General features: G+C 40.6%; 1 protein-coding gene across 1 annotated transcript; it reads left to right on the top strand.

The window, feature by feature from the left end:
* Positions 1–1,939: 1,939 nt before the first annotated feature.
* Positions 1,940–22,118, top strand: LOC106964195 (nectin-3-like protein). The gene is made up of 6 exons (XM_015059559.1): positions 1,940–2,199; positions 10,557–10,904; positions 12,529–12,828; positions 13,255–13,372; positions 15,380–15,531; positions 19,532–22,118. The coding sequence occupies exons 1-6, from the start codon at positions 2,121–2,123 to the stop codon at positions 20,200–20,202; spliced, it is 1,668 nt and encodes a 555-aa protein (XP_014915045.1). The 5' UTR covers positions 1,940–2,120; the 3' UTR covers positions 20,203–22,118.
* The last annotated feature ends 3,395 nt before the right edge of the window (positions 22,119–25,513 follow it).

Below are 25,513 nucleotides of genomic sequence, written 5' to 3'. Positions count from 1 at the left end.
TGTGTTGGTGGAAAACAGTTGCACTTTAAGCTACATAATTATTTTCTCTGCGTTTAACACCCAGGTGGTTGAATTAAGAAGCATTAACAAAAGTAATTTCGTGTTATCCTCAGTTGGATTACTTTGGCAGAAAGCCCAAAAAAAGTTTGAATTTTTAATGAATGTTTGAATTTTCCAAGCTCTAAGATGTCTGGGTACCAGAGTAGATTTTAAAGATAATCACCTTAAATTCCTAAAAGATTTAGATTATTATTTCAGCCTGTAAACAAGGCACTTTAAAGAAAAAAATCATCTGCTGTCTCAAAGAACCAAAAAAATGCTCTTAAAATCTACATAAAATAATTATATATTTCACTTTTTTTTTTTTTGGAAAATAAAAGTTGAAGAGAAGCAGAAGACAAGTTAAGTCTCACTGAGAACACGTCGTCTTTTTTTGGATGGGGCTGTTTGATGTTGTGGGCGGGAGGGTAAAACACAGGAAGGAACACCAGCTTCTTGCACTCAGAGCTGCTGGAGCTTCAGTCTGTGGAGTTTCATTACCGAGCTTTAAAAAATAAAAATAAAAATCACAACATAAATTAAGCAGAATATTATTGGAATTACGCACCGAGACGCCTAATAAGCTGTGCTTGAAAGAACAAAGATGCTTTTTCTAAACTAGGAAACAATTAGCTTTATCTTAAAGTCTGAAATAGCATGTAAAAGCTTGCGGAGATCTGGGAAATGTGGTGATTCGGGTGGAAGAAACGTCTAGATGAAAGAAGGAAGCAGCAGCTTTGTTCTGCTAAGAACAGTCTGTAAGGACCGAGACGAATCATAAACGTTCTGGAAACATTCTGGTGACAGCTGTGAACGTACCGTGTCTTGAAAAAACATTTAAACCCCCTGATTTATTTTCACATTCGGTCACGTTCTATCGCAATGTCCTCCACCGGGATTATAGATGCTAGACAAACACAAAGCAGTGCATGCTTGTGAGCTGGAGTGAAACGAGTCAAAAAATCTGAACCTGTTCAGTGCATCACCTGAAAATGGAGATAATCTACCAAAACATGGGCATCTAAATGACAGTAAAATGATATTTTTGATCAGTTAAAAGCCCCTTTCACAACTCCACTTCTGGACAATCAAACTACAGCACGTCTATTAGTTGTGCAGCCTGTAAAGAAATTAGATGTTTATGGAAACCATAAGAAGCTCTGTCTGCTTTTTGTTTGTCTCCAAACAAGAGGAGAACAGCAAACACGTGGAAGTAGGTGCAAATGTGTGACAAAGAAGTAACAATGGACATTAACTAAAACAAGGGAAAACTCCGGATGAATCTAAATCCAAAGTTGACATTTTATATTCACATATAATCTGTATCCAGTGAGATCTGGATTAGGGGAAAATGTGCAAAACTGGTTGTAATTTACCAACAAGAACACTTTAATCTAATCTCAGCAAAAAGTGGGTCAAAGCTTTGAAAACAAATGCATCCTACATTTTGTTTTAGCTGGTAAGCATCTTTAAAAATATATTACTCTAACACAAAATGCCAATAAACTACCCTGAGGATGTGAGTGACACTTTTTGGGACATTTTTAACAGTTTTTTTTTTGCTGTTTCATAGGTATTTCTTGAAAATCTTTCTTTGAATTTAATTGTCAAATCTCGCAAGTGTTGTTCAATCGTCCAATTTTAAGAAGGCTCTCCTTTAATATTGAGCCACTTTCGACTATTTCAAAAATAAAAACAAAGCAAGCAAATATCATAGCCATGCTCTGGCATCTACAAAGAAAAAAAAAACACTTATCCATATTTTCATCTAGAAAGAGGCGACGGCAGGAGAGGAAAAGATCTGATTAATCAATATCTGTGGAGTTATCAACAAAGATGACGTAATGTGAATACCAATGGATCATTCCTGGATGGGGAGGATGCTGTGGATCTGTAACCAGGGGCCCGCTCGCTCCCAGTGTCAGGTGTGCCCACGGCCTCCCCGCTCCCGCCGGCCCACTTGGTACAGTCCACATGCGGTTCGGAGTTGTTGCCGAGGAGGTTCCACTTTTCAGCGCTCCTCAAACTGGCATGCATCCTACGCTTTGGCCAAGCAGCAGGGGACTGCACTTCTTTTGACAATGCCACTCTTTTCTGAGCGGAGGCATCTCGGACGGCAGAGCAAGAGCGCGCTCTGCTACGTTTTGTGCTTTATTTCAGGTGAGTCCGGGTTTATTTTAAGGTATTTTTATTTTTATTTTTTTCTTCCGGCGTACAGACAGAAGTTTTGTCAAGAAGCATCAGAGAAACCTGAGCGAACCAGCCGGTACCGACAGCCGGACGCCGCGGCGTGCTTTCGAGACGAAGTTTGTGTTTTGCGTGAGTTCAGCCGGTGTCGTTTAGAGGCTGAAACTTGGTGCCAAGTTCGCTTCGGAGGAGCCGGCAAGCGGTCAAGCGGGCTGGCATCTCCGTGGTTGGCGGTGCGAGCTGGAGAGACGGGGAACTCGGTGACACGGAGTGATTTAAACCCTCAATTAGCGAGCGAGGAGGTCACTGCGGAGCCAGTGGCAGCCATATTAGCGTCATAAAGTGTTATATTAACGTGACGTGATGCGGCGAAGCCACCTGCTTTGACAAAAGAGTTGAGGAACTTAAATTTGAGTCACCAGACAGAGACGGTGCTGATAATACAGCCTCCCACCCCCATCACACACACACACACACACACACACACACACAGTGGGATGAGGGTCAGCCCCCATGTGCAGCCTGAGCTCATTATGGTTTAATCAAAGAGTGGGCAGTTTACTGTCTCCACCCAGAACCACGCAAGTTTGTGCCCACTGATTCTCGTGCAGCACCAGCAACCAGAAGAGCCAGAGCTCTTGGGTTTGGGATCCAGCTTGGACTGAAAACTCGGCTCTGATCTGCCCTCAGTTCAGAACCCAGGAAGGCATAATGAATGAGACGATGTGATCCAGCAAAATGTTAGTTTCTTTCTTTTTTATGTCGGATATCGTGCAAAACTATGCACAATTCCAATAGATGTATGCACCATAGCTGGTTGCTGCACACTACCCGTTAGCTGGCTGAAAGGCACCTATGTTAGCTGTGGTCAGTGCCAGGGATAACTTAAAAAAATATTATTCTACAATCTAGAGCAGATAGCCTGACTAACTTCAAGGTTTCCACCAGAAAACTTACTAAGCCAGATGGTTAAAGCACTGGGCAGTCATTCATCCAGCGGCCCGCCGTGTTTTTGAGTAAAAAAATTTTTAATGTTGACAGGAAATTTTAAAATATCACTTATGCGTTATTGGAAATTAATATCTAAACACAAAATATAAAGTCTTAAAAAATGCAAACATTAAAAAAAAACTTAAGTAAATAAGCTATGCTTATCCTGGTGGGNGCACAAGTAAAGCCTGGTGACCCGCCAGGCTTATAACGCACTGGAGGAAACCCTGAATTTATTAGTTACCAGCTCAATATGTAGCAAAGTGATCTAATATGCAGCCCAGGATGTGGTTTCAATTAACTATTTTCCCTTTTTAGTGTTTGTTACGAAAAGTTGTTTTAAAAGTTCAATTCTAGCTGTATGTCCCATACAGCTAGAATTATCGATATATCGATATATGTAGAGGTGATCGATATATGTACAGGTGTTTAAATGTTGAGTGGGGATGGGTGAATGTTACTGATTTTATTTTTATTTTTTGTTTTTCTAGGGACAAGGACAATAGGAGAAAAAAAAAATCATAATCTTTAAATTTTTAGCCTAAACTATTTTCCAATGTTTGTCTGTAGTTGGGCTTTTGGATACGTAAAAACGTAGAATAGTATGTAAACTTGAAAATGCAGAAATAAAATGGAATCAAAGTAAAAAAAAAAAAGAAAGAAAGAAATGTTAAGAATCCTTCATCATATTCATCATGATCTGATCAATGTAAATATGTAGAGATGCAATCCACATCCCTTTAAAAACGCACAGAAACAGTCATTTTAATTTAGTCCAAAACTATTCATGCTACACTTGATGGGTGGTGAACCAAATAAAAAAAAAAAGCAACAGCTTTTATATTTTAATTCCTTTACAAGTTCTGCTGCCAATCATGTAAGAGTTGAGCATCTTCTGTTTCACAGTTTCTGTTTGTGCCTCACAGGATCCTCCACTTGAGTGTTGCGGAGCGTTTCCTCTGCAGTCTGCAACGACCGCAGGCCTTTGCGTACTGTGCTTAGATAAATTTTGGTGAGGATTAGAAAAGTCACCCATATATTCTTTAGCATATTATTAATATCCTGCATATCGTCTTGTTGTTAACATGAGTCATCGTTTTGTTTCAAAGCTGTTAATGAATCTGCGGGTTCAAGTTTAGGGGCAGAGACGGCTGTTTTCGTAGGTCTAGTTAAAGTCTGCTGCACATTTCAGTGAGAGTTTTGACCTTCCGCTTGTTTTGAATGCAAAATAGATGTGCAAACCGTTTCAATTTATACAGACAAGTTGTACAGACTTTTTTCCCCTCCCGTTTCTTCCCTTTTCCCCCCTTTTTTTCCCATACAAAAACATGCACTCATCACTGTTTCCATCCTCTCTTCATTACTCTACCTTTAAGTCAAAATTCTATTAAATATTGGACTGATGACAGTATGTGACTGTTCCACAACTTGAGCTGCACAGAGTTAGTGAAGAAAGTCGCATATTCATACGTTTCCTGCTCAGTAAAGGCTCCATCCCTAACCTGTGGAAGTCGCTAAAGAGGGAAGATGCCCATTTTCAGTTTGAGCAACATGTTTAAAAATGAATATAAAGCAAAAAAGACAACATGGCCTGCAAAATTTATAAGATCTCTTGAAAGAGTGATGAGCAGGACCGCAAGGTGAATGTAGAATCCTATATTGACTTACACCAACCCTGAAAGAGTTTGCAAATGTTGCTTTTGCAAATGCAAAGAATCGTGAGATGAAGTAAGATTATCCAGCCGTTCTGTTATCTTATTGTGAAACTTAATCACAAAACAATTTTAGCAACATAGTTACTTGTAGAGTCTGGGCAATCCTAAATCCTTGGATTAATTAACCTTTTTAAGGCATGGTTAATATTTTAGAAATCTTCTTAACTTTATAAGATTTTTAGCAGAGATCTTCACAATCTTTCAATTTTTCAAGCATCTTGCAGAACATCAACATGTAAAAAAAACTTAGTTACTAACTGGTCAAGAAATTAGAAGTGACTAAACATCAGTTAATTTCATATTTGTTTATTTTACTAGCTCAGACACCAACTATAAGTTGATATTTAATTGAAGCGGACATTGGAAATGATATTTTTACTACCACAGAAGCTAAAATCTACAGTCTTCCTTATTGTCTCTCTTGCACGGCTAATCGCCACCAAGGAAAATGAATGGCTCTCCTGGATTGGTTGCTTTGGAAACCCCAGCCAATAGCATCACAAGTAGCAGAGCTCACGTAGGTCAACTTCCCAAAACGCATTTCTTTAAAATAGTTTATGCTCTGTGGAAGAAATCCTAATAATTATAGACAAATTTCTGTGAATAATTTGAAGATACTCTCCACAGAAAAAGTCCACAAGTTGGTGAATTAGAGAATACTGAACCGTGACTAGGCAGTGGTCCACTACATCATGAAGACTGAGTCAGTATTTTTCCACAGGTATACTCAATAAACCATTAAAACATTTCCTTAGCAGTAAGAAACTTGAAACTCTTGATATAATTTGTTCTCGGATACTTTTTTTCTCTCGTTGGAGCTATTATAAGAAATATGTTGGAAATTGGGTAACATTATCCAGACATTAACACCAAAAATCTGAGAATTAGAAAAATCCTCTTGTTTTTTTCCTTTCCTATTGATTGAAAATGTTTTTTTTTAATAAAACAGCTCTAGGATTGCCTAATGTTTTACACTCAGTGAATGTTCACATTTGCTTTGCCTTCTCATGTTCTAAGGAAGTGGGCTTTACTGCCCACCTGGTCAATAATTTGACCTTAGCCGTGTTGCTTTACTCACAGCTCGGTGTGTTGCTCTAGAGTCATTCTCTGCCAAAACACAATGCCCATCTATGATGCACTTTTCTGCTGGCCAAGTCTTGTTCCTCCTTAGGGATTTGCTTCTAATTAGGCACTTTGTTCTGTTTATTACAGCCATTCATAACTCGGGTCTTGACACTTGATTTAGGTAGTGAGAAAATGCTGACTCAGAAGTGACCTAACTGTTGCCTTAACAACAAAACTGCACCTAATTTAAAAAGGTTAATTGAATCCATTTGACATTAAAAACGGATTGAGATTAGTTGGAGGCATGAGATCCGATACTCCTCCGCTGTCCTCCTTATCATTCACAACGAGATCCGTCACTTCCACCCCAACACTATTACCACTTGTCCAGGAATCTCCACTTTCACCAAGACAAGCTGCCCTTTAGCAAGGTACACATACTAATACACTTACCGCCACATAAGTGGCGCACGTGGAGGTAATATTGACTAAAGTGAGAACAAGCCGAGTGTCCCCAAGGAGCAATTTGTCCTTGATGCCAGGACGATAATAAGTATAATCTGTTTTCTACTCTCCGTCAGTGAGACGCGGTGTGTTGAATTTGCAAACCTAACTGAACGCGTCTGGAGGTTTCTCTCTTTAGGTTATAATAAGAACTCCTCTCTCGGTCTCTGGGGGTTAGGAGGCAGGAATCACAGTCGCTGTGTCAAGATGGGAGGCACGTTGGATCAGTTGGAGGATGCTCTGATCATCATCACTCTTCTTACTGAGCTGAGGGAAACAGGGCCACGGTTATGTAAGCTTGTCATCACGTCTCCAATAAAAATTTAATTCGGTGGCTATACCTCTTCCATTTCATATTCGGTGCAGAAGAAATTCCCACTGCTGTGACGAGATTCTTGCCCCCCTCCCCAATTTCCACCATTCAGTATGGCTCATAATTGGCTTTTTGCAGAAGGAAGTGGATCACTTGCTCCGTATTGTTTTGTTGTTTCAAGCTGGATTTAGGTTTGGCATTTCTGTGCATTCACTAGCTAAACAAACGTTGTTCTGTTAGTGTCATGGAGGTATTTGGCTTAGCCCACTTGGCGAGGGACAAGCGAGATTACAGATCGGTTTACAGTCCACTACACTGGCATTTTACCATTTTTTTCCATTTGTGGGGGGATGGAGGCATGTTCAACACTGTGTACTAAAGAAATGAATATTTGAATGAACCTACCTTTAAATGCCAACGTACAAGTAAATGAAAAATATAATGCATTAAAACGTATATGTGGCATAAAGCTTGAGCCGTAATCACATAAAATGCACGTAAAACATGAAGTAATAAAGCAGATTTTAGGTTTTATGGCGAAGCTGGCAGAAGTAATGTTTTCAGTCCTGATGCATATGCTGCTCCCTCTTCAGTTTCCAATTATCTGAGGGTTTAAATGGTTCAGACCAGGCCAGAAACTCTGAAATGTCTCTGTATGTCACAGCAAGTGCACGAGTTTTTTGAATATTCACTGTTTTTAACAAATATTTATTATATTGATTGTCCACCAATGGTGATAAAAATCAGTTACTTTTATTTTGACCAGCTCTGAACAGGTCAACTTTTGAAAAATCTGATTTTTTTCCCTCTTCTTGTTGCAAACTGATTGGATAACTCTCTTTTTGTTCTATTATAAATGGATAAAATATTTTCAACATATATTTAAAAAAAAAAGTCTGGTAAAGGTTGGATGCTCACTTTAAAACTGCTGCTACCTTCCAGGAACACGTAGCATACTTTTACTGATTAATGCCTGATGTATTTAATTGTTGAATGAGTGCAAGTCTACAGAAATGGACCAAATTATTTGTCATAAGTTTTTTTTTTTAAATTTCATTGAAGAAAGAAAATCTGTATGTGAACAAGTACAAGCTGGCCTTTTAAAACGAGGCCAGAGTTCTTGTTGCAAAGTGATTTAATGCCGACGGAGAAACTTTAATCGGAAAAACTAATTGCTAACATGAACATAATGCCCTTAACACCCTTTAAACACGCTTCTTTTTAACAGTTTTGCAATAATCAGAATATTTTCTAAAACCAGTTTCACTGGCTTAAAATTTAATAGGTTCCAGAGATGTTTTGGGGTTTATAGCACCGACACAAAAATCAACAATAAAATGATGATTTGAGAGGGTTTTACTGACCACTGTGTGTACTCTGAAAGGCCAGAACACGGAGGGGCTGCGCGGATAACGACAGAGATCTTCATCGGCTTCGGTGCAGCGTGGCACTGGAAAGTATCGGGCTCTGGTATTCATGCGGTTATTACTCCGACACATCCTGTTCTCAGTAAGATGAGATTTACATCTTACTGATGTAAATCAGTAAGACCATTCCAGTCTGGGTCAGTCTAAATCAGAAATGAGATCTGCATTAAAGGAATAACAATTTCACAGCTAAGTAATGTCACACTGGCACTGCTGTTCAATTCAGCTGAGCTTCGGCAAAGGTTTTGAAGACTTCCTCAGCAGATCAGTCCGAGAGAATACACAATATTAACATTTGTAATGCCAACCGAAAGCGATTGCTACTGCTTTAAAAATAGGGACACTTGCACTTTGTGCTTTACTTTCAGGGAAATTTCCAGCGACTGTGCCAGTTTCTGAAGACCTGCTCCTTTGTAGATTGAGGTTGGTCAACGACTGAACTGTTTTTGGCAAAACAACAGAAGAATATTTGGAGTCTGTTCCCATCCGAGTGCAGCCGATTTCAATTTGCAGTGATGTTTTCCTCTTGACGGCTTGTTACAATTAGGGATTTAATGAAAGACTTGAAGTGTGTGATTGTTGCTCGATGCATTTTATTATGTTAATATTCTAATTCCTGTTTTTGTATTTAAAGCTGATGTTTCTCCTCAACGCGCTCCTGCCTCTCCTCTCCCTCAGCCTTCTTTTCTTCTCTTAATGATGATGTCATCGTGTTAGCATATCACTTCCCTTCCTTCCCTTTTTTTCCCCTACCAGATGCAGTCTGTTCTCGTCATTTGGACTTTCCTCAGCGTAGCGTTGAGCTCCAACATTTCAGTCTCGCAGCATTTCTGCCTCGTGTAGGGAGCAGAGTGCATGGGTTGGTTATATTTGGACAAAAGACGTACACAAAGTCTGATTATAATTCCTGAATTCAGGTCAGTAGGAGGGAGACTTTTTTTGTGATTGAGAGCAATTAGTCTCCATGTAAGCTGTGGTATTTGTTCTAACCCCCAATTCTTGCTTTGGTTAAGACGTTTTTAAACTGATGCCAGAATATGTCAGAGGGTTTGGACTTTAACGTCAAAAATACACTTCTCCCTGATATTTTTGACTTTTCCTGTTCAAGTATTTAAAGTATTATATTGCAGTGGTTTTGGATGAGGTTTAGTGCTCGATTCAGTACTGAATGTTTTATCTACAGTCCAAGCTTTTCTTCTTGTCATTGACTGGACAACATCCATGCATACACTAATACACATAAGATATGTCTTTTATTTTCTTTTTTTATCATTTGTTCTCAGAGGAATGGTATGTCTTACAAATAAAAGTAAATCAATTTGTCACTCTGATCCATATTTGAGATCTCAGGATTATTGCTTCAATGACCAGCACTTTATTTTGTTTTGTAGATGACTTTATAAAGATCTACCATTCCAAGTTTCAGCTGGTGTAGCTGGCTAAACTATAAATGAAAATGCTTCATATTCTTTTACGTTTGTGGAAAAAATACTTCAGAAGAATAGCTCAAAAGTTAATTTTTTTTATTATTTTGTTGTGCACTATGTCGAGGTGTTTTTTTCAGCCACAGCACAGATGACCTGAAGAAAGTCCCACTCAGGTGCCCATTACCAGTACAACGAAATGAGACCGTTGAGAAATTTGTGAGGAAACGTATTGTTGGAGAAAACTAAAAGTTTCTCATTCAGGATGAGTTATGCAGCTATAGTCATAAATGGGTTTTCACCAGTCCTGTTCATTTTCATCCCAGCAGGTAAGAACGTTTTTAATCGCCCAGGTGTATTGTGGCTGTTGCCTTTTAAATACTCTCATCTTTGGTGAAAGGAAAAAAAAAAAAACGTACTGCAGCCTTTTCTGTTGACATTTTCTAAGTCGGTGAAATATTACACATTTTAGGGAACAAAAAAATAAATACTACCGTGGTCCTGCTAAGTTCTTGAAGTCGGTTCAAAGAAATAAAATTTACAGAAGTTTAAGACTTAATTGTCCAGGATTTGGGCATCCTGACATTAATCTGTTTCTGAGAGCTATCTGTTTATGCAAGGATTAATCAATTTAAATCGTTTTTATCAAACTCTATGGATCGTCTTCCAAAACAAATACATAAATCTAAGGGGAAGCTTTCAAATGTCAATAAAGTTAAATGGTGAACTTTAATTTTGACTGAGGATGTGAAAAACACTTTACGAAATTCCTTCATGTTCTTTTTAAAAAAAAAAAAAGTATATTCCTGAATTGCGGTTAATTATTAAAGTTTCTAAGCCTTTTGTGATGGACGTTGTTGCGGCTAACTTGCCTTTTGGGTCCTCTTGGCAGGTGCTGTGTGCAGTCAGGTGGTGGTGCCTCAGAGAGTGAGTGCCGTGCTGGGAAAGAATGTGACTTTAGACTGCCGGGTGGAGGTTGGCACAAACCTGACTCTGACTCAGAGTTCCTGGGAGCGCCGCCTGCCTTCAGGCTCCGTAACCGTGGCGGTGTACAACCCCGAGCTTGGCACCTTCATCCCACCGGAGTACATCAACCGCTTGCATTTCCGGTCGCCGTCCTCTCGCGATGCCACCATCGTGCTGGAAAACGTGGGCTTCTCAGACGTGGGGATCTACACCTGTAAGGTGGCTACGTTTCCTCTGGGAAACACGCAGGCCTCTACCACCATCAGCGTGCTTGGTACGTATCGTAACGTTAAGTCCTATGTTCTGTAGACTCCGTCACACGTGTCTGACACTCTTTATTAGCCGGTGCCGTATTGTTCCACATTCTATGAATAATTTAACGAATAAACAGCAGCAGTTTGGGAAAGATTGCTTCGCCACCTCTGTTAATTCCTGACTTTAGGATTTCCATTTTAACCCAATTTAATTTGGGTTTTGGACGTCTCGTTCCAATCCCAAATATGTGATTAAGTTCCTAATGCATTTTTAAGTAGTTGGTATTGGAGTCGCTGACGAGCTCAACTCCTCATATCTGTAGTTGATGGAAAGTCATTTTTATGCCTGCTGCACCCTCAGTGAGCCCTGCAGTCAGCAGGTTTTAAAAATCACAGGAAAATCTCCTTTTCTTTTCTGCACAGCTTCCAGAACTGCATCCCATGCCGTTCTCTTAACTTTTGTAGTTTCCTAGGGAACAGACAAAAGTTATGTCAAGACTGATGCCAACTTTTAAACTGATTTTCCCTTAAGGACGCTCCAGTTCTCTAAAGAATAAAGATTGACGACTCAATGTGTAAATCTGAAAGGCTCCATTTGTTTTAAAAGAGGATATTTCCATGTAAATGTAACCAGTTCAGTGATGCACAAAGTTGTTGGCTTTATGGTTCAGTATTTAAGACAAAGTGAATCAAATGTTAACAATCTCAGTTTGAATCTTTGTGTGACTGAAACATTTCTGAATGTTTGGACTGCGGGATGAGGCTGCATAAATCTGATCAGAACTTTTCACAGTTGCTCTATAGAGAAAATGACGACCAGTGGACAAAATGACAGAACGGCTCAGGAATCCGCAAAATAACTGCGCGCCAAATTTCCACATTCCTCATGGAGTTACATCTGTACATGATGCCTGGCCAATCAGATTGACTCTCAAAGTGCTTGCACATTTTGAAGCACACAAGAGTTGACAAAGGAGCAACTGAGGAGAAAAGAAACTAAGAGTTTCCTTTTATGCAGGAAGTGATAGATTTCTAAAAATCACAACAGTTGGAGCCAATTAAATGCATTTTAAGTAAAATGAGTTTTTAAATGGTTTGCATGGACTAGGGTTGACATCTTTATGTAGCTTTCTTTTCAGAGCATATTTAGCAAGACGTCTTCGGAGTAAGTCACCTACCTGTAAAACATTTTCTTTTTTCCCATAACTCCTTGCTTCTAAGGGAAAACCTCAAGAGCAAAGACAGAGGAACAGAAATCCTGCCGCTCAGGAAGCTCCAGTTTAGTCGGGGTCTACTACCGATCCGGGCATCAGTCATTTGTTCAGGTTGTGAGCAATAACAAGTTCAAGGGCTGTGTTTTCAATTTTGCTGAGGAGACTACCCATTTTTCATTTGGGCCAGAAGTTGTCACTGCACAGAGACGCTGCGTGTGCATCCACCCTGTGCGCTTTTTTACCAAACGCATCATAAAGGGGGATGGAGACGCCTATTAAAGCTGTTATTGTTTTGTGTGGTGGAATGTATGAAGGATTGAAGTTGATAGTTCAGTAATGACAAAAGTAAAATAAATGGCATAATAAAGCCTTGATGCTGTTGGTAGAATTGGTTTTATTTAGTTTTTTTCTCTGGCCGTGTGTTAAACAGTGGAGCCAAAGGTCTACGTTTCCGCCGGCTCGGCCGCTCTGATCGACGGGGGCAACGACACCGTGGTGGCCACCTGCATCGCCGAGCGAGCTCGGCCCCCTGCTGAGGTGTCTTGGGAGTCCAACCTTTTCGGCCAGTCAGAGGTGCAGCTGTTTGACGACGTCAACGGCACGACCAGCACACAGGTGCGCTACATCTGGCAGCCGACGCGCCACGTCCAGGGCCACGCGCTGACCTGCGTGGTGCGTCACCCGGCGCTCCAGAGCGACTTCAGGATCCCCTACCAGCTCAACGTGCATTGTAGGTTTCCATACAGTCGTCTGGATTAAGACAGATACTATTAATGTAAAACTGTCATTACTGGGTTGAGAAGCTTTGTTTTCCTTTTTTGCTTTCTGACTAAGCAGTTTTTCTCTTTTTATCCTCACTGTTAATATTGTCGGCATAATTTAAACTAGCAATTCATCAAGTCTGATATTTTGAATTTTTAGACACCTGGGCAAGATGACAACATTGTATAGAATGGAGCACCCAAACGGGGACTTTATGCTAATTTTGAATGGGAAAACCACAGCAATCTCAGCTTCAGAGTTATCATCACAGCATATCAGAAATGGTTCTTATGTTTTAAAATTGATATCAAAACCATGCTAATATATTTTGCTCAAAAACTGTGGAAATTATTGAACAAAGTTGTGATTTAAACATGTTTTCCTCTCGCTGCAGTTGCTCCTGATATATCCGTTGTGGGGTATGACGGGGACTGGTATGTGGGCCGAGAGAACGTTCAAATGACGTGCAAAGCCAACGCCAACCCACTGGCTCATCACTTCAGATGGATCAGGTGTGTGTTTCTGTTTAAACTCAATAAGCTTTTTTTTTTTTTTCCTGGCCCAATGTAAGGAAATCTAAATCTTTCCATCTTTTAGCACAAGATTTAGTTGCACTTTGTGGCGTTTCTGCAAATGCTCTCAACTCTGCTGACAGTTTCCTTCTATGCTCCTTTTAGTCCTGTATGTTTCATAAGCGTAACCTTAAATGTAGAGCCTTTGTAGGATGTTGAGGTTAAGTAAGTTGGTTCAAAATGACAGCCAACACAGGAAAGCATTCACTTACAAAGAGCAGAACGTCAGCTGTCGCATCAATTCCCATCTAAAGGCTTTACTGAAGAGTTTTGTATAAAAGTGTAGCATAAAAAAAACGTCTTTTAGTTTTCAGACATCAAAGATGCCCTCTCAGACAGCGAATGAAGAAAATAAGTTTGAAATTTTGCACTAAAACTCTAACCTGTTTACAATCGTAAAGGAACAAATCTGTGTCTATTCTGACATAAATATTACCAGTTACTTTACCTGCAGTAGATAACTTTTGGGGTACAAAGATGAAACCCAGCCACACAATTATGCTAAGAGTGAATTTAGTGATATTAATGTTGATTTTAAAGTGTTGGTATAGAATATTTAGAGTGAGCTTTGGTGGCTGTCCAGACTTATTCCTGTTTGCAGAATGGACAGATGAGATACTGGTTCCCAGTCAAAACAAAGTGGAAGGAAAACATTTTTAAAAATAACTGAATCCAGAAGTCTGTGTGCATTTACTCTATGCCTTCCTTTTACAATATCTGTGAATAAAATCTGGGATCTCTTGACGGGACCTGAACAGACATTGAGAGCAGAATGGATCTAAATCCAAATGGGAATCAATGTTCAGATGTAACAAACGGGATCTGAAGAGTATGCACTACGTTGTCCATCAAATAAAATCCCAGGAAGTTGTTTCTGGTTTTAATTTGATGTGGAAAAACTTCAAGTTGTCTGTTCTTTTGTGAATGGCCTCCTGGATGAGGCTCATGCTGCTGCTTGGAATCCTTACTATAGCGTGATTCAGATTTCCTGGTGGGGTGTAGATGAAAGCGGTGCTTAGGCTCAAAGTAACTTGCGTCTCCTAAAAGTGAGCTCACTGTGTCTGACAACAAACAGAGCCTGGTCTCTATTCTTGGCAGGCCTCTGCTTACTGCAGGGAGGTGCCTCCAAAATGCATAAAAGCGATATAAAACTTCTCTTAAATGCAAACGACAGAAACATGCGTTCATGTTTTTTAATTAAATATGGTTTTTGCGTGTCTTGTCTTCTCGTGGTGCCCTCGTGACTCGTATTAAAACCTGCCACTGCCTCAAAGCAAATTAAAGCTGCTGTACGTAACTTTTATTAAAAAAATAAGTTTTAACATGTTGAAACTATCCCCATGTCGTGATGGTATAATACGAGACAGATAATCTGTGAAAAGATCAATATACTCCACCTCCACCCTGTGCCGTCTGAAGAAATGCACCGCTCCCTGTCACAAACAGTCGGATCCAGGAGGACTGTCTCAGTGCTGTCAATCAACCTCATGAACTCGCTTCTCAATGTGCTAACGGCGGAGAAACAACTCATCGTTACAGGAAAACTGCTTACGTCGGTGGCTACGCTAACTAGCTTGAGCATTTGTGACACTGACGCTGCTGATGGAGAGAAGCTGTAGCGTAGCAGAGAGGTGGGTTGTGAGCAGCGTGCACATTGTCATGATTGACAGCGCTATGACTCTCCTCCTGGAAGAAGTCAGAGGAGCCCCATTTAATTTTTTATTTTTTTTTTCAGATTATGTTTCATATTCTACAGTCACAACATAGTGACAGTTTCAACAGATATGTAAAAAAAATAGATTTTCCATAAAAGTTGCACAGTGCAGTTTTTACAAGCTACATAAACCTATAAAATGCTTCTTCAGATCAGCTGTTATTACTAGTTTCTGCTGGTGGTTTGTTTCCGGCTCGTCTCTGATGTTCTTCCCTTCTGTGTGTGTTTTTCAGATTGGACAGTGAAATGCCAGACGGCGTGGAAACGAGGAACAGCACATTGCTTTTCCTGCGTCCCCTTCATCGGAATGACTCTGGCGTTTACAGGTGCGAGGTCGCCAACGACATTAACCTCCGCAGTCGAGATGTGCGCATCCTCATACAAGGTGAGCCGAGTTTATAGACGGGAACACAGCTGACTCCCAGGAAGCTCTGTGCATGCGTGTTCGTCATTGAGGGCATGACACTGACCTTGTCCTTCGAGCTGAAATGTGACACTGTGCCACTCTGAAGCTTTGTGTACAAACTGAACGTATGAAGCAGTCTGTGATACGGTGTGCTGGAAATGATCTCAGATTTGGACCTAGCTGCATGCAGATTAGCCGTGATTCGCATGAGGCCTCCAGATGTTCAAACAGGGAGTCCCTAGGTCAAACAGCTGCCATTACTTAATTCCTCTTAAAGACCACAGTGCACTGCTTTTCTGCTCTGTCCTGTTGACTTGATGCTGAGGTATGTCATATATCTGATGTGCATTGTGAGCATGCTCCTCTGGCCTCTCCAAGTCTCTCTCGTCTTGAATGAATCTCAAAGCTGTGATTATTATGGTTTTTTTTTTTTTTTTCCGTTTTAAGTTCCTTTCCTTCTTGTGTTTCTTTTATTTCTGCATGTGTCATGCAAGTAAGAAGCAAAAGCCTGCAGCCTCACTGTGAGATGATGTCCCAGATTCATAAAACATTAACTAGTCCTTTTCAACTCTTATTTATTATTTATCATCCATATTTCATTTTCCTTTGAGAGGACCTGTATGTGCGTGTTTTGTGTGTGCACGTGTCGGTGTTCCCTTCGCTGTATGTGTCGTTGTGGGTTTGCTCGTCTCGTTGTAGAGTTTACGCTCTTGAAGACAACAAACCTCTGGGTTCATGTTTCAGGTTTCTAAGCTGGGAGTCTTTGCCTCACATTTGGCCCTGCGCTGAAGTTACAGTATCAAAGTGATTTTTTTTTTTCTTTCCATTACTTTAGCTGCTTGTGATTATAGCCTTTGGGTTGCCTGTCTGTGGGTATAACCACTAACCTACTTTCCATAAGGAGGGTTTTCTCCGGTGTGGGGAAAGTATACACACAAAATAGGGGCTTGAAAATAATTACATGTGTGCGCTCATGATTAGATATCCAGGTGCAAGGGATGACCCTTACTAGCCTTTTTAAATATAGTGGTATTGTGGTTTATTTTTTTGTAATACTCCTTTGTGTAACAGTTTGTAAATCTTTAAATTTCTCTAGTTTGTGACTCTTTGTCTCATAGTACCTCTAACCTGGAGCCATTGGTGCTAGAGGGAGAGCAGCATTAATATAATGTTGTTGGAAAGGAACGTCGAATAAAGGGAATAACAGTTTGGTTTGCTTTTCTCTGCAGACGTAGCCAGAATTTGGCCAGTGATCATTCAACTCATTTCCAGCTTGACTGGATCTGACTAGTGGCCAGCCGGTCAAAAAAAAAAAACGTAAAAATCCCAAAACGTTTTGACGAGTCAGCACAACGCATTTACTAATAACACTCTTCAGTGTGAATGCTGTTACTGAGTGAAGACTCAAACTCATGTTCAGAGTCTCTAAGGTTGCATGTAGGAAATTGGACTGGAAACGTAATTGTGTAAATTTAAAGCAGAACACTGCAATAATGGTGTTAATTACAATCAACCTACTTTTGTTTTTGACTCTTAACCACTCTTTTTTTTATCTTTAGCATCTCAACCTCTAAAATTGTGCCTAAAACTTGAACCAAAAGGCGAAATACATTATTGGTTTGCATAATTTAACGGTCCAGGAAAACACTGGACGCCGGCAAGCAGCCGGTTGTGGTTGCGACGTCACACACATTGATATTGCAAAGCATATTGCCATTCAGTGTACTGTGCAGCCCGAGTAGGAAGCTATTTAAAACTGAACAGCATTTTCTATTTTCTGCTGTTCATTCAGAGCTAAACTTTAGCGAGCGCTGGTCATTTCGCTCCTTCATCATTTCGTGCTTTTGCAGTTTTAGCAGTTCTGCTCCCGTAAAGGAGCAGTCTACCATAGGACATAGATCCATACTTACCTAGGGGATGTTTTGTTGAATTGGCAAAAAAGCAATCTGAGCCACAGTCGACTTCAGGGGATATTAGAAAAGGCTGAATGCATTACAGTCTTTCTTTGGAGGGTTCGACCTCTTTTACGGGACATGCTGGGTTTAGAAATATTACCAAAGTTTTAGAAATATCAGGTCTGCATCATCTAGAAAGGGAATGCTGTACTAAACATGCTAACTATATAACTTTTGAAATAATCTTTTGGCTGTGCAGTGGCAGAGAGGTTAGTATGTCGTCTTGCATAAGAAGCTCCTGTGTTTGGATCCTGTTTCTGTTCTCTCTGCGGTTTCTCTCCTGGTACTCTAGCTTTCTTCTTACAGTTCAAAACCACGGATAGATATCTGTCTATGTAAATAGCTGGTTGCCAAGGCGACCTGCAGCACAGCACGCCAAATGATTTAACTGAAACTTTCAAGATTTATGGTTAAATAGTGTTATCAAACATTAGCTGTGACCTTCTTCCAGCAGCTGCTAGCAGCAGCAGCAGCATGTTCAGTACCTCCATGGAGACGCCAGGAGTTTTTGATTAACGGCTTAAGTAAGAGAAAGTGTTTTAAGAGAGAGCAGTTTCTTTCCTCTGTCGCTTTTTAGTGCCTTTTAGTGAATAATCAGGCTGTGAAGAGCCTGAAATCAAAGCAATAGGATGTTTTATAGCTCAGACTATTGTTTTAGAGGATGCAGGATTTATATGGGGAAAGTGCTCAAGCCGTTATATAAATAACATTCCCGCCTGCTGACAGTTCAGCAACAGATGACGAGGAATTTCCAGAGACGTCCGACACAGAAAATATGGCTTTAAAATGTGAATGTTTTTATTTGCGTGCTGAGCATCCACTTGATGGCCCTAAAGTTGACTGAGCTCTGTATTGCAGGAAAAAGGAAATGGTGCTAGTCCTCCCTTTTTTTTTATTTATTTATTTTCTTTTGTGCAAAAATCACATCCAAGCTCATTCATTCTTTTTTTGCGTGACAGCATAAAATGTTCTTTAAGACAACACATTTTAAAAACCATTAATTGTGAATTATTGTTGGAAGACAAAAGCTGCAACTCAACTGAACTGTGAATTTTGTGAACCTTTCCATTCATGTAGAGAAAAATTTGTCCTTCAAACAGACCAAGGAGAAAGATGATGCGACAGCCACTGCTGGCATTTCAGGGTGTTGATGTTTTTAATTTTAGTGATGAAAATAACTTATGACTTTTCCATTATAAACTTGGTTTTTTTTTTTAAGTACTTCTGAAAGGTTGCTGAATATAAACCAAAACTTTGCTGTACTCAGTTCAATCTTCCTGTTATCTGCTAAAGTCGGATCGGGGGCGATGTTCACCATAACGCCCCACGGCAAGATATAAATTTACATCCGGTGGCAGACGGCTACAAAACAACCAAAACGGAAATGTAGGGAATAGTGAAGGAGCAACATGACCAGCAATTCTTGTTCAGCTCGCTATTGAACATCCAAAAATGTTCCTTATTCTAAATGGCAGCTTTTTTTGGTTTTCTACAAATTTGTTAAAAAAAAAAAACAACAAAAAAATGCACTGAAAATGAAAATGCCTCGATCTGAGTCTAGTTCCTACAGTAACAACTTCCACACTGAAGAGAGGCGTTACTGCAGCCTGGTAGTAAAGTATGGTGCAACCAATAATTGGAAAAATCGATCTATTGATGCTGGCTGGTTAAGATAAGTTATTTTCAACACTGATCTACTAATTAGTTTTTTTTTTTACAACAACTTTCATCATCTTCTCACAAAGTCGATGAACTTGATTTGAAGTAAAGCCCAGAAAACAAAGCTTAAGTCAGAAGTACATCGTTTGGTGTCTCGTTGTTCCCAAACTCTAGATTTTACTCCTAACTTTCTCGCAGCTTTAGAAACCCGTGGCCACTATAAGCATATAGACATTAGATTAGTTGATTATCTGTCCCTTCTTAGTGAAATGCTGATGTAGATGCCATTGACATTTTCTGCTTCTGTCTGTTCATCTCTCCCCTTTCGCCCTCCATCCCCCTCTCACCCTGTTCCCCTCCATTAGATCCTCCTACCATGCCTTCCACCATTACCGCTCCTGTCCTAACCGGCTCTTCCTCCTCCACCTTTGTGGTCGATAAGGGCCACGTCCTCCTGAGCTCCCCCACACTTGAAGCCCTGCCCGAAAGTAATCTTGGTTCCATAGTGGGTGGAGCCGTGGGCGGGGCCTTGTCCCTGCTTCTGGTGTTATCTGTGGTCGGCGTGTGTTACCTACGGAAACCGCAGACTTTTCACGGCAGCTACTACGCCAAGCAGAACCACGGCACTGCTGATCTGCAGAAGGCCGCCGGGCAACACGAGCTGCGGCCCACGAAGGCTGGCGGCGGCGCTAGCACCCGGGATCATGACCGGGAGGAGTGGGGCGACCGCGAGCTCAAGCACGAACGAGACCAGCATCGCTATAACGAGTACAACGGGGAAAAGTATCCCGTTAACGGCTACACGAGGGCCATGAGGGAGAGCGGCCGCCTCAACCAGCAACAGACTCCCCGTCAGGAACACGCACAGTTTTCTAGTCCACAGCGGCCCAGGTGCGCCAGATACCCTCACCCACCTAAACGGCAGGGAAACGGCTCCCCCTACCTGTCGGATGACTGCTACGACAGCGGGGCCGACGGCGATTACGTGTCGCACACAGACGGCTCGCTCATCTCACGTAGAGAGTGGTACGTTTGATAAGCTGGATGGTTCTGCAGGAGCAGAAATGCAACTAAGGTTTTGTTTATGAAGAAAACACCTTATTGTATGTGTACACACACCTCAGTTCTAGTTCTCTGCAGCTGGTTTGTTTTCAACTCTTTGGGACTGGATGGTTTGGACGTGGAAACACTGGGAACTCTTCAGTCAGTGTAACATCTTGGTACCTTTATCTGTAAAGAAATGAAGTGTGTGCTGTTGCTGCCTTACTACATGGACTGCCACAGTTGATTTAGCATGAATAATGTCTTTTGAGTTGAAGCCCTGGTGGCTCCTGATAGGTGGCTGCAACAACAATCAAATTATGTTTCAAGCTTTTTCCAGCTGATCATTTCATGCCAACTTTACCAGACTCTGTTGGTTAAAAATGACTCATTTGTTTTGTTAAAATTATCCCAAGAAAATGAGTTGCTTGCAAAGTTCTGTAGCTTCTTGTAAATACATTACTTTAAGTTTCATCTTTATGTTTTGCAAAGATGCTTGATTGAGATTGAAGTACAACATCAGTGAAGCCCTGTAGATAGCTGAACAGTCATTGCTAAAATGTTTCATTTGGTTTAAAATCATTTGGCTGCTGTGAAATTTTTAGTTACGAAATGTTTACTCAAATTAGGTTGTCATGTACTTTGTTTATGATATGAGTATTTATGGAGGAGATTCAGAATTTTGCATGGCTCGCCAACCATTTGGTATCTCTTTCTGAGCTGAACGGGTCGGTTGAGCCGATGTGGGACGTACCTAACTTGTTAGCTTTGTCGTGTTTGCACTTGTTTACAAAACCACTAATATTTTCCCTCTGTTTTAAACCATGAAGGTAAACTTACAGGATTTAAGCAAATAATTTCCTGCACAGGAAGTTCGTTATGCACTAGATTTGTCTCCGTTAACGAATCTGATGGCTTTTGAACTTTAACAGCGATGAAGTGTATTGCACTGCCTGTCCCACAAAACTCAATGACTCATTACACTAATTAGTTTTCATTTGGTCTGCTCTTATGTAAATCACGAGGTAAAAATGTAGGACATAACATGGCTGTAAATGAACTTAAGGAACATTCATCCTGAACTGATGCAGGACAACTTTCGTTTTTCGTTGATCATTAATCCGATGCCATAAAACGAAATAGCAGGGAAATTACTTCCATGATATTTTTAGCTTTTTCTGGGAAAAGTTCCAGGTTAGTTATCCTCATCAGTTAGCCAAGCATGTTCACAGTATCCTGCCACCTTTTTGTATAATGATGGCTCTGTTTAAGAGTTTGGTCGCTGGCATCAAAAGCGTGCTATCAGCAGGATATTGTTTGAAGCAGGCTACTGCAAGGCAACCACCACACGCTGGCCTCCTCATCAAAAACTGCTTTGTTGCATAATTAATTTAGATTTTTCACATTTCATTTTTCTTTTTTTTTTTTTCTTTTTTTTTTGTCGTAACACTTTTCCACACAAACCACCAACAGTTTTCTTTTCTCCTGTCTGAACAATTTTACATCACGTGTTGCAGATGCAAGCAGAGGCAGTAATAGATGGTGGTAGTTCTGTAACATTCATTCATCCATAGAGCAGAAAAACTTAAACAATGTAGATGCATCAGGTCTGTTTCTCACATGATTATCGGCACTTTTACTCCATCACTGCACAGAGACGGAAAATAGTCAGTTGCACTCGTAAAACTGAAACTACAAAAAAAATATAACGCTTGAAAATAACACTTTGTTTTTTGTAAATTTACTTGCCAGTTTATACTCTTGAACATGAGTACTGTGACTTTTTTTTATTTGTTTTTGTTTTTGTACTTGTCGGTGTTATTGGGCTTCACAGCTCCAGTAGTTCAGGTCTCAAACATTCACAAATTAAAGTGATGTAAAGTTTATGTACGCAGAAGAAAAAGCAAAAAACAAAACAAAAACGGTATCCTGGCACTTGTACCCATTTACTTGACCACATGGAGGAAATCCAAATATTTTTCTTTTCATGTACACTAATTATGAATAAATGCCAACTTTATTAGTATGATCACACCTTTACGGCGCGAGCTGCCAGATGCCGACTTTGTCGAACTTGTATTTAGAAGTAGGGAAGCATTGCCTCACATAAATAACAGTATCATCAGCGTATATAGATAAAATGTATCACTGTTGTGTACAGGGTAGACTAAAATAGAAGAGATGCTTTATTATCAGAGTAACGGTTGTTAAAATGGGAAAAAAAAGTGTATTACAAATTACTTGTCTGGTTGTGAATTTTGTGCAGTGACTAGGCTGCTGAGAGCGAGAAAACGACCACTTACTGTTGTCAGCAAAGTAGTAGTATTACAATTTATAGAAAGAAGGTGCACACTTTCATAATACCAGAAAAAAACTTGATCTCTGCTTATATAAAAAAAAAAACTTGAGGTAAAAATTTCCATTAAGTTTGCTGCTGCTATGTTAAATCTATTTGAAATGTTTTTTTGTTTTTTTTTATTGATTTTTTTGATAAATCAGTCCTTATCTTTCACAATTGTCCAACTAAACAGAAATGTACGCTGTAAAGACGATTTCAGCTGCCGGGTTAAACGGCCACTTCTCCCTATTGGATTCGTATTGCGTACATGTGGAAAACAGGAAGCACGGCACTCTGAACCCTACTTGTGCTCGCTCCTATGCACTGAGGAGGAGATTCCTTTAATCGATATGTTTTCAGCTCGGCTCCTGGATCGATGAAGTTCTTTTGTAACCGAAGTTTTGTATCCAGATCATCAGTAACCTCACCTAAGTTGAGAAATACAACTAGTGCCTTAGATACTTTTTTTTGTTTGTTTGGTTGTTTGTTGCTTATGATGGATGTGACGTATTTTCTCTGAATTGTATTTGATTTTGATTTCACTTAGTGCCAGGAGGAATTCTTAGTGCCATATTCACCCAGACAGAGGATGTTGGTTGTATATTTGCAAACCTAGAGGCATTTAAAAAAAAACACTCAGTAAAAGCTTTGAATGAATTTTCCTGTGAAATGAGAGATCTGTAAAGGGGGTTGGTCTATGTAATGTCACCATTGTTTAAAAAAAAAATCTTCAGTGTCACATTAATTTAAAAGAAAAAACTTTTTTTCTTTTTTGTATATACAGCAGAAAATGTAAGATTGTGGGAAGGAAAAAAAAAAGTCATTGAAAGCAGTGGAGCATTATTTTGTCAATCCTTTTGAGAAACTATTGTTCAATAAAGCACCTTAGCACCTGTGAGTTTCTTCTTCTTCTCTCTGGAGTGTTTTCAGCTTGCCATTACTCAGACTGCTCAGACTCAGCCTCTTTGTTCATCTATAAATGACATCATCTCAAGCTCCCCAACGCATACTGCTGCATAACTCCCCCACCCCAGCCCCACCCCCTCCAAAAAAGAAAAAAAAGAGAGAAAAATCCAGCGTGTGTATTTGGGACGCTCCACATGATGTAATTCGGAAGCCTTTTTTTTTTTTCTTCCTCCTCCTCCTCCTCCTCTCTCACTTCATCTACTTCATCTCATCTTTGTTTCTATTTAGGCTGAGGATTTATAGTTTTTCCTGTACTGCTGAGCTGTCGGTCTCTGGTATTTCTGTGGTCAGTGTAGACCCTCCTAACGCTCGCCCCTCTCCCCTCCATCAGTTCCCCGCTCGCTTCGTCTCAGGACAGGGAGGCCTTTGCTCCTCTCCTCTCCTCCGCCCCGCTGTCTTTCTCCCGACGTCTGCCAGCTGGTAAAATTAAACGCTGAGTGTTTCCGACTGGCCCAAAGTCCCCACTCTCCAGCCCATTGACTGTCCCCATGGCAACAAGCTCATCTGGAGCTGCTGATGGAGGCTGTTGTCCGTACCTGGCCACAGAAAGCGGTGGGAGAGGGGCCTGCCACGGAGCGGAGAGGTTAAATGGGGGGGACAAAAACTGGAAAGAATTAGCTGCTTGTCGTGAAAATCTTCCATTTATTCCCCCCCGCCCGCCACTCGGAGGGTAGAAACCACACCGCCGTGTGACCTTGACTCTTCAAAGGTCACACTTCAAAAGTCTTCATTTCAGCCGACCTGTCCGGCCACGGAAGGGTTTCCGTCTCGGCCGCGGCGGTCGTCACTCTGACCTCAAAGTAGGGCAGGCTCACGCTCTCTCTCGATCTGAAAATAAAATGCCGGAGCAGCTCGGTAGCTGTAATGATGTCAGCCGGCAACGCTCTGAGTTTGTTTTGAGACACTTGTGTAGAAGATCAGCAGATTTGCTTTTCGCCTGCGACACAACAGTTTCCAAGGATACTTTTCACGACACACAAAGGGACTAAGCGAACGTCTCAGCCGGCACAGAGGGATGCAGCGCTGACAAGAGCGCGTGTGAGGGAGAGGCTTTGGTATCATCTCCCCCCAGCACCCTGAAAGAGGTGGGCGCAAATACGAACCCATTATTAAAACTTTCCGCCCCTATCTCCGGCCTCTGTCCCCCCGCCAGGTCAGGCCTGCTCATCGTAGGAGAAATAAAAACACGTTTACTCTTGCTTAGGCCTCTTTGGTTAATTCATAAGTCTGCTTCGCCGACCCTCCCCGAGAAACACTGTGCACTTCTGTTGGCCTCAGTGCTGCTGCTGCTTCGTTTTTTCTGTTGTTGTTGCTGGAGAGGCATGCAAAGGACAGAAGGGAGCCAAATCCCAGTGTGGGCACAGTTGATCCACCAGTGATCCAAACCGCTCTCTGGGTGGATGGTGTTTAAAGCAAAACTGCTTGTAAAAAGTTAAACTGTTGTGACTTTTAAACAAAGACTACATAAGCTGTAAATGGACTTCAGGGAAGAGTATGTGAAGGTGCATCTTTAAAATGAATACACACACTGAATTACAGGAATTAGTTTTTGATCGCCAACTCAAATTATAGTTGGGTTCTGTGAGATCTGAATATTTCATAAGATCAATAAGACAAAATTGTCCTAAATTTAGCGGCCTAATGTGCTGTTGGTTTCTGAGTTTTTATTTTTTTAGCCTGCTTTATGTTGCCAGTCAGGTGGGCTCTAGATGGCGGTTTCTTGGTCATCAGGCCTGACAATAATTTAAAAAGAAAAGTCCTACCTTTCTATCATCTTGGATGGATCATTTCCCTTAAGAAATAAAATGATTGCAAACATTATTTTTGGATTTACTCAAATTACCTTTAATATTAAAATCTGACAGAAAAAATACTTTTTTTTTATTCTGACTGGATTTTGATTCACAATCCTCAAGCCTGTGGTTATCAGAGTTTCTTGTCCACATTTTTATCTCCCACTAAACTTCCCCTTAATGTTTCCTTGATGCAGCCCTCTGTGAAC

This window comes from Poecilia latipinna, unplaced genomic scaffold, assembly GCF_001443285.1.
Source record: "Poecilia latipinna isolate Pla-1442-1.1 unplaced genomic scaffold, P_latipinna-1.0 Scaffold1637, whole genome shotgun sequence".
Classification (NCBI taxonomy): domain Eukaryota; kingdom Metazoa; phylum Chordata; class Actinopteri; order Cyprinodontiformes; family Poeciliidae; genus Poecilia; species Poecilia latipinna.
Note: the sequence above shows the minus strand (reverse complement) of the source record. Positions and strands in the feature narration are given on the sequence as shown.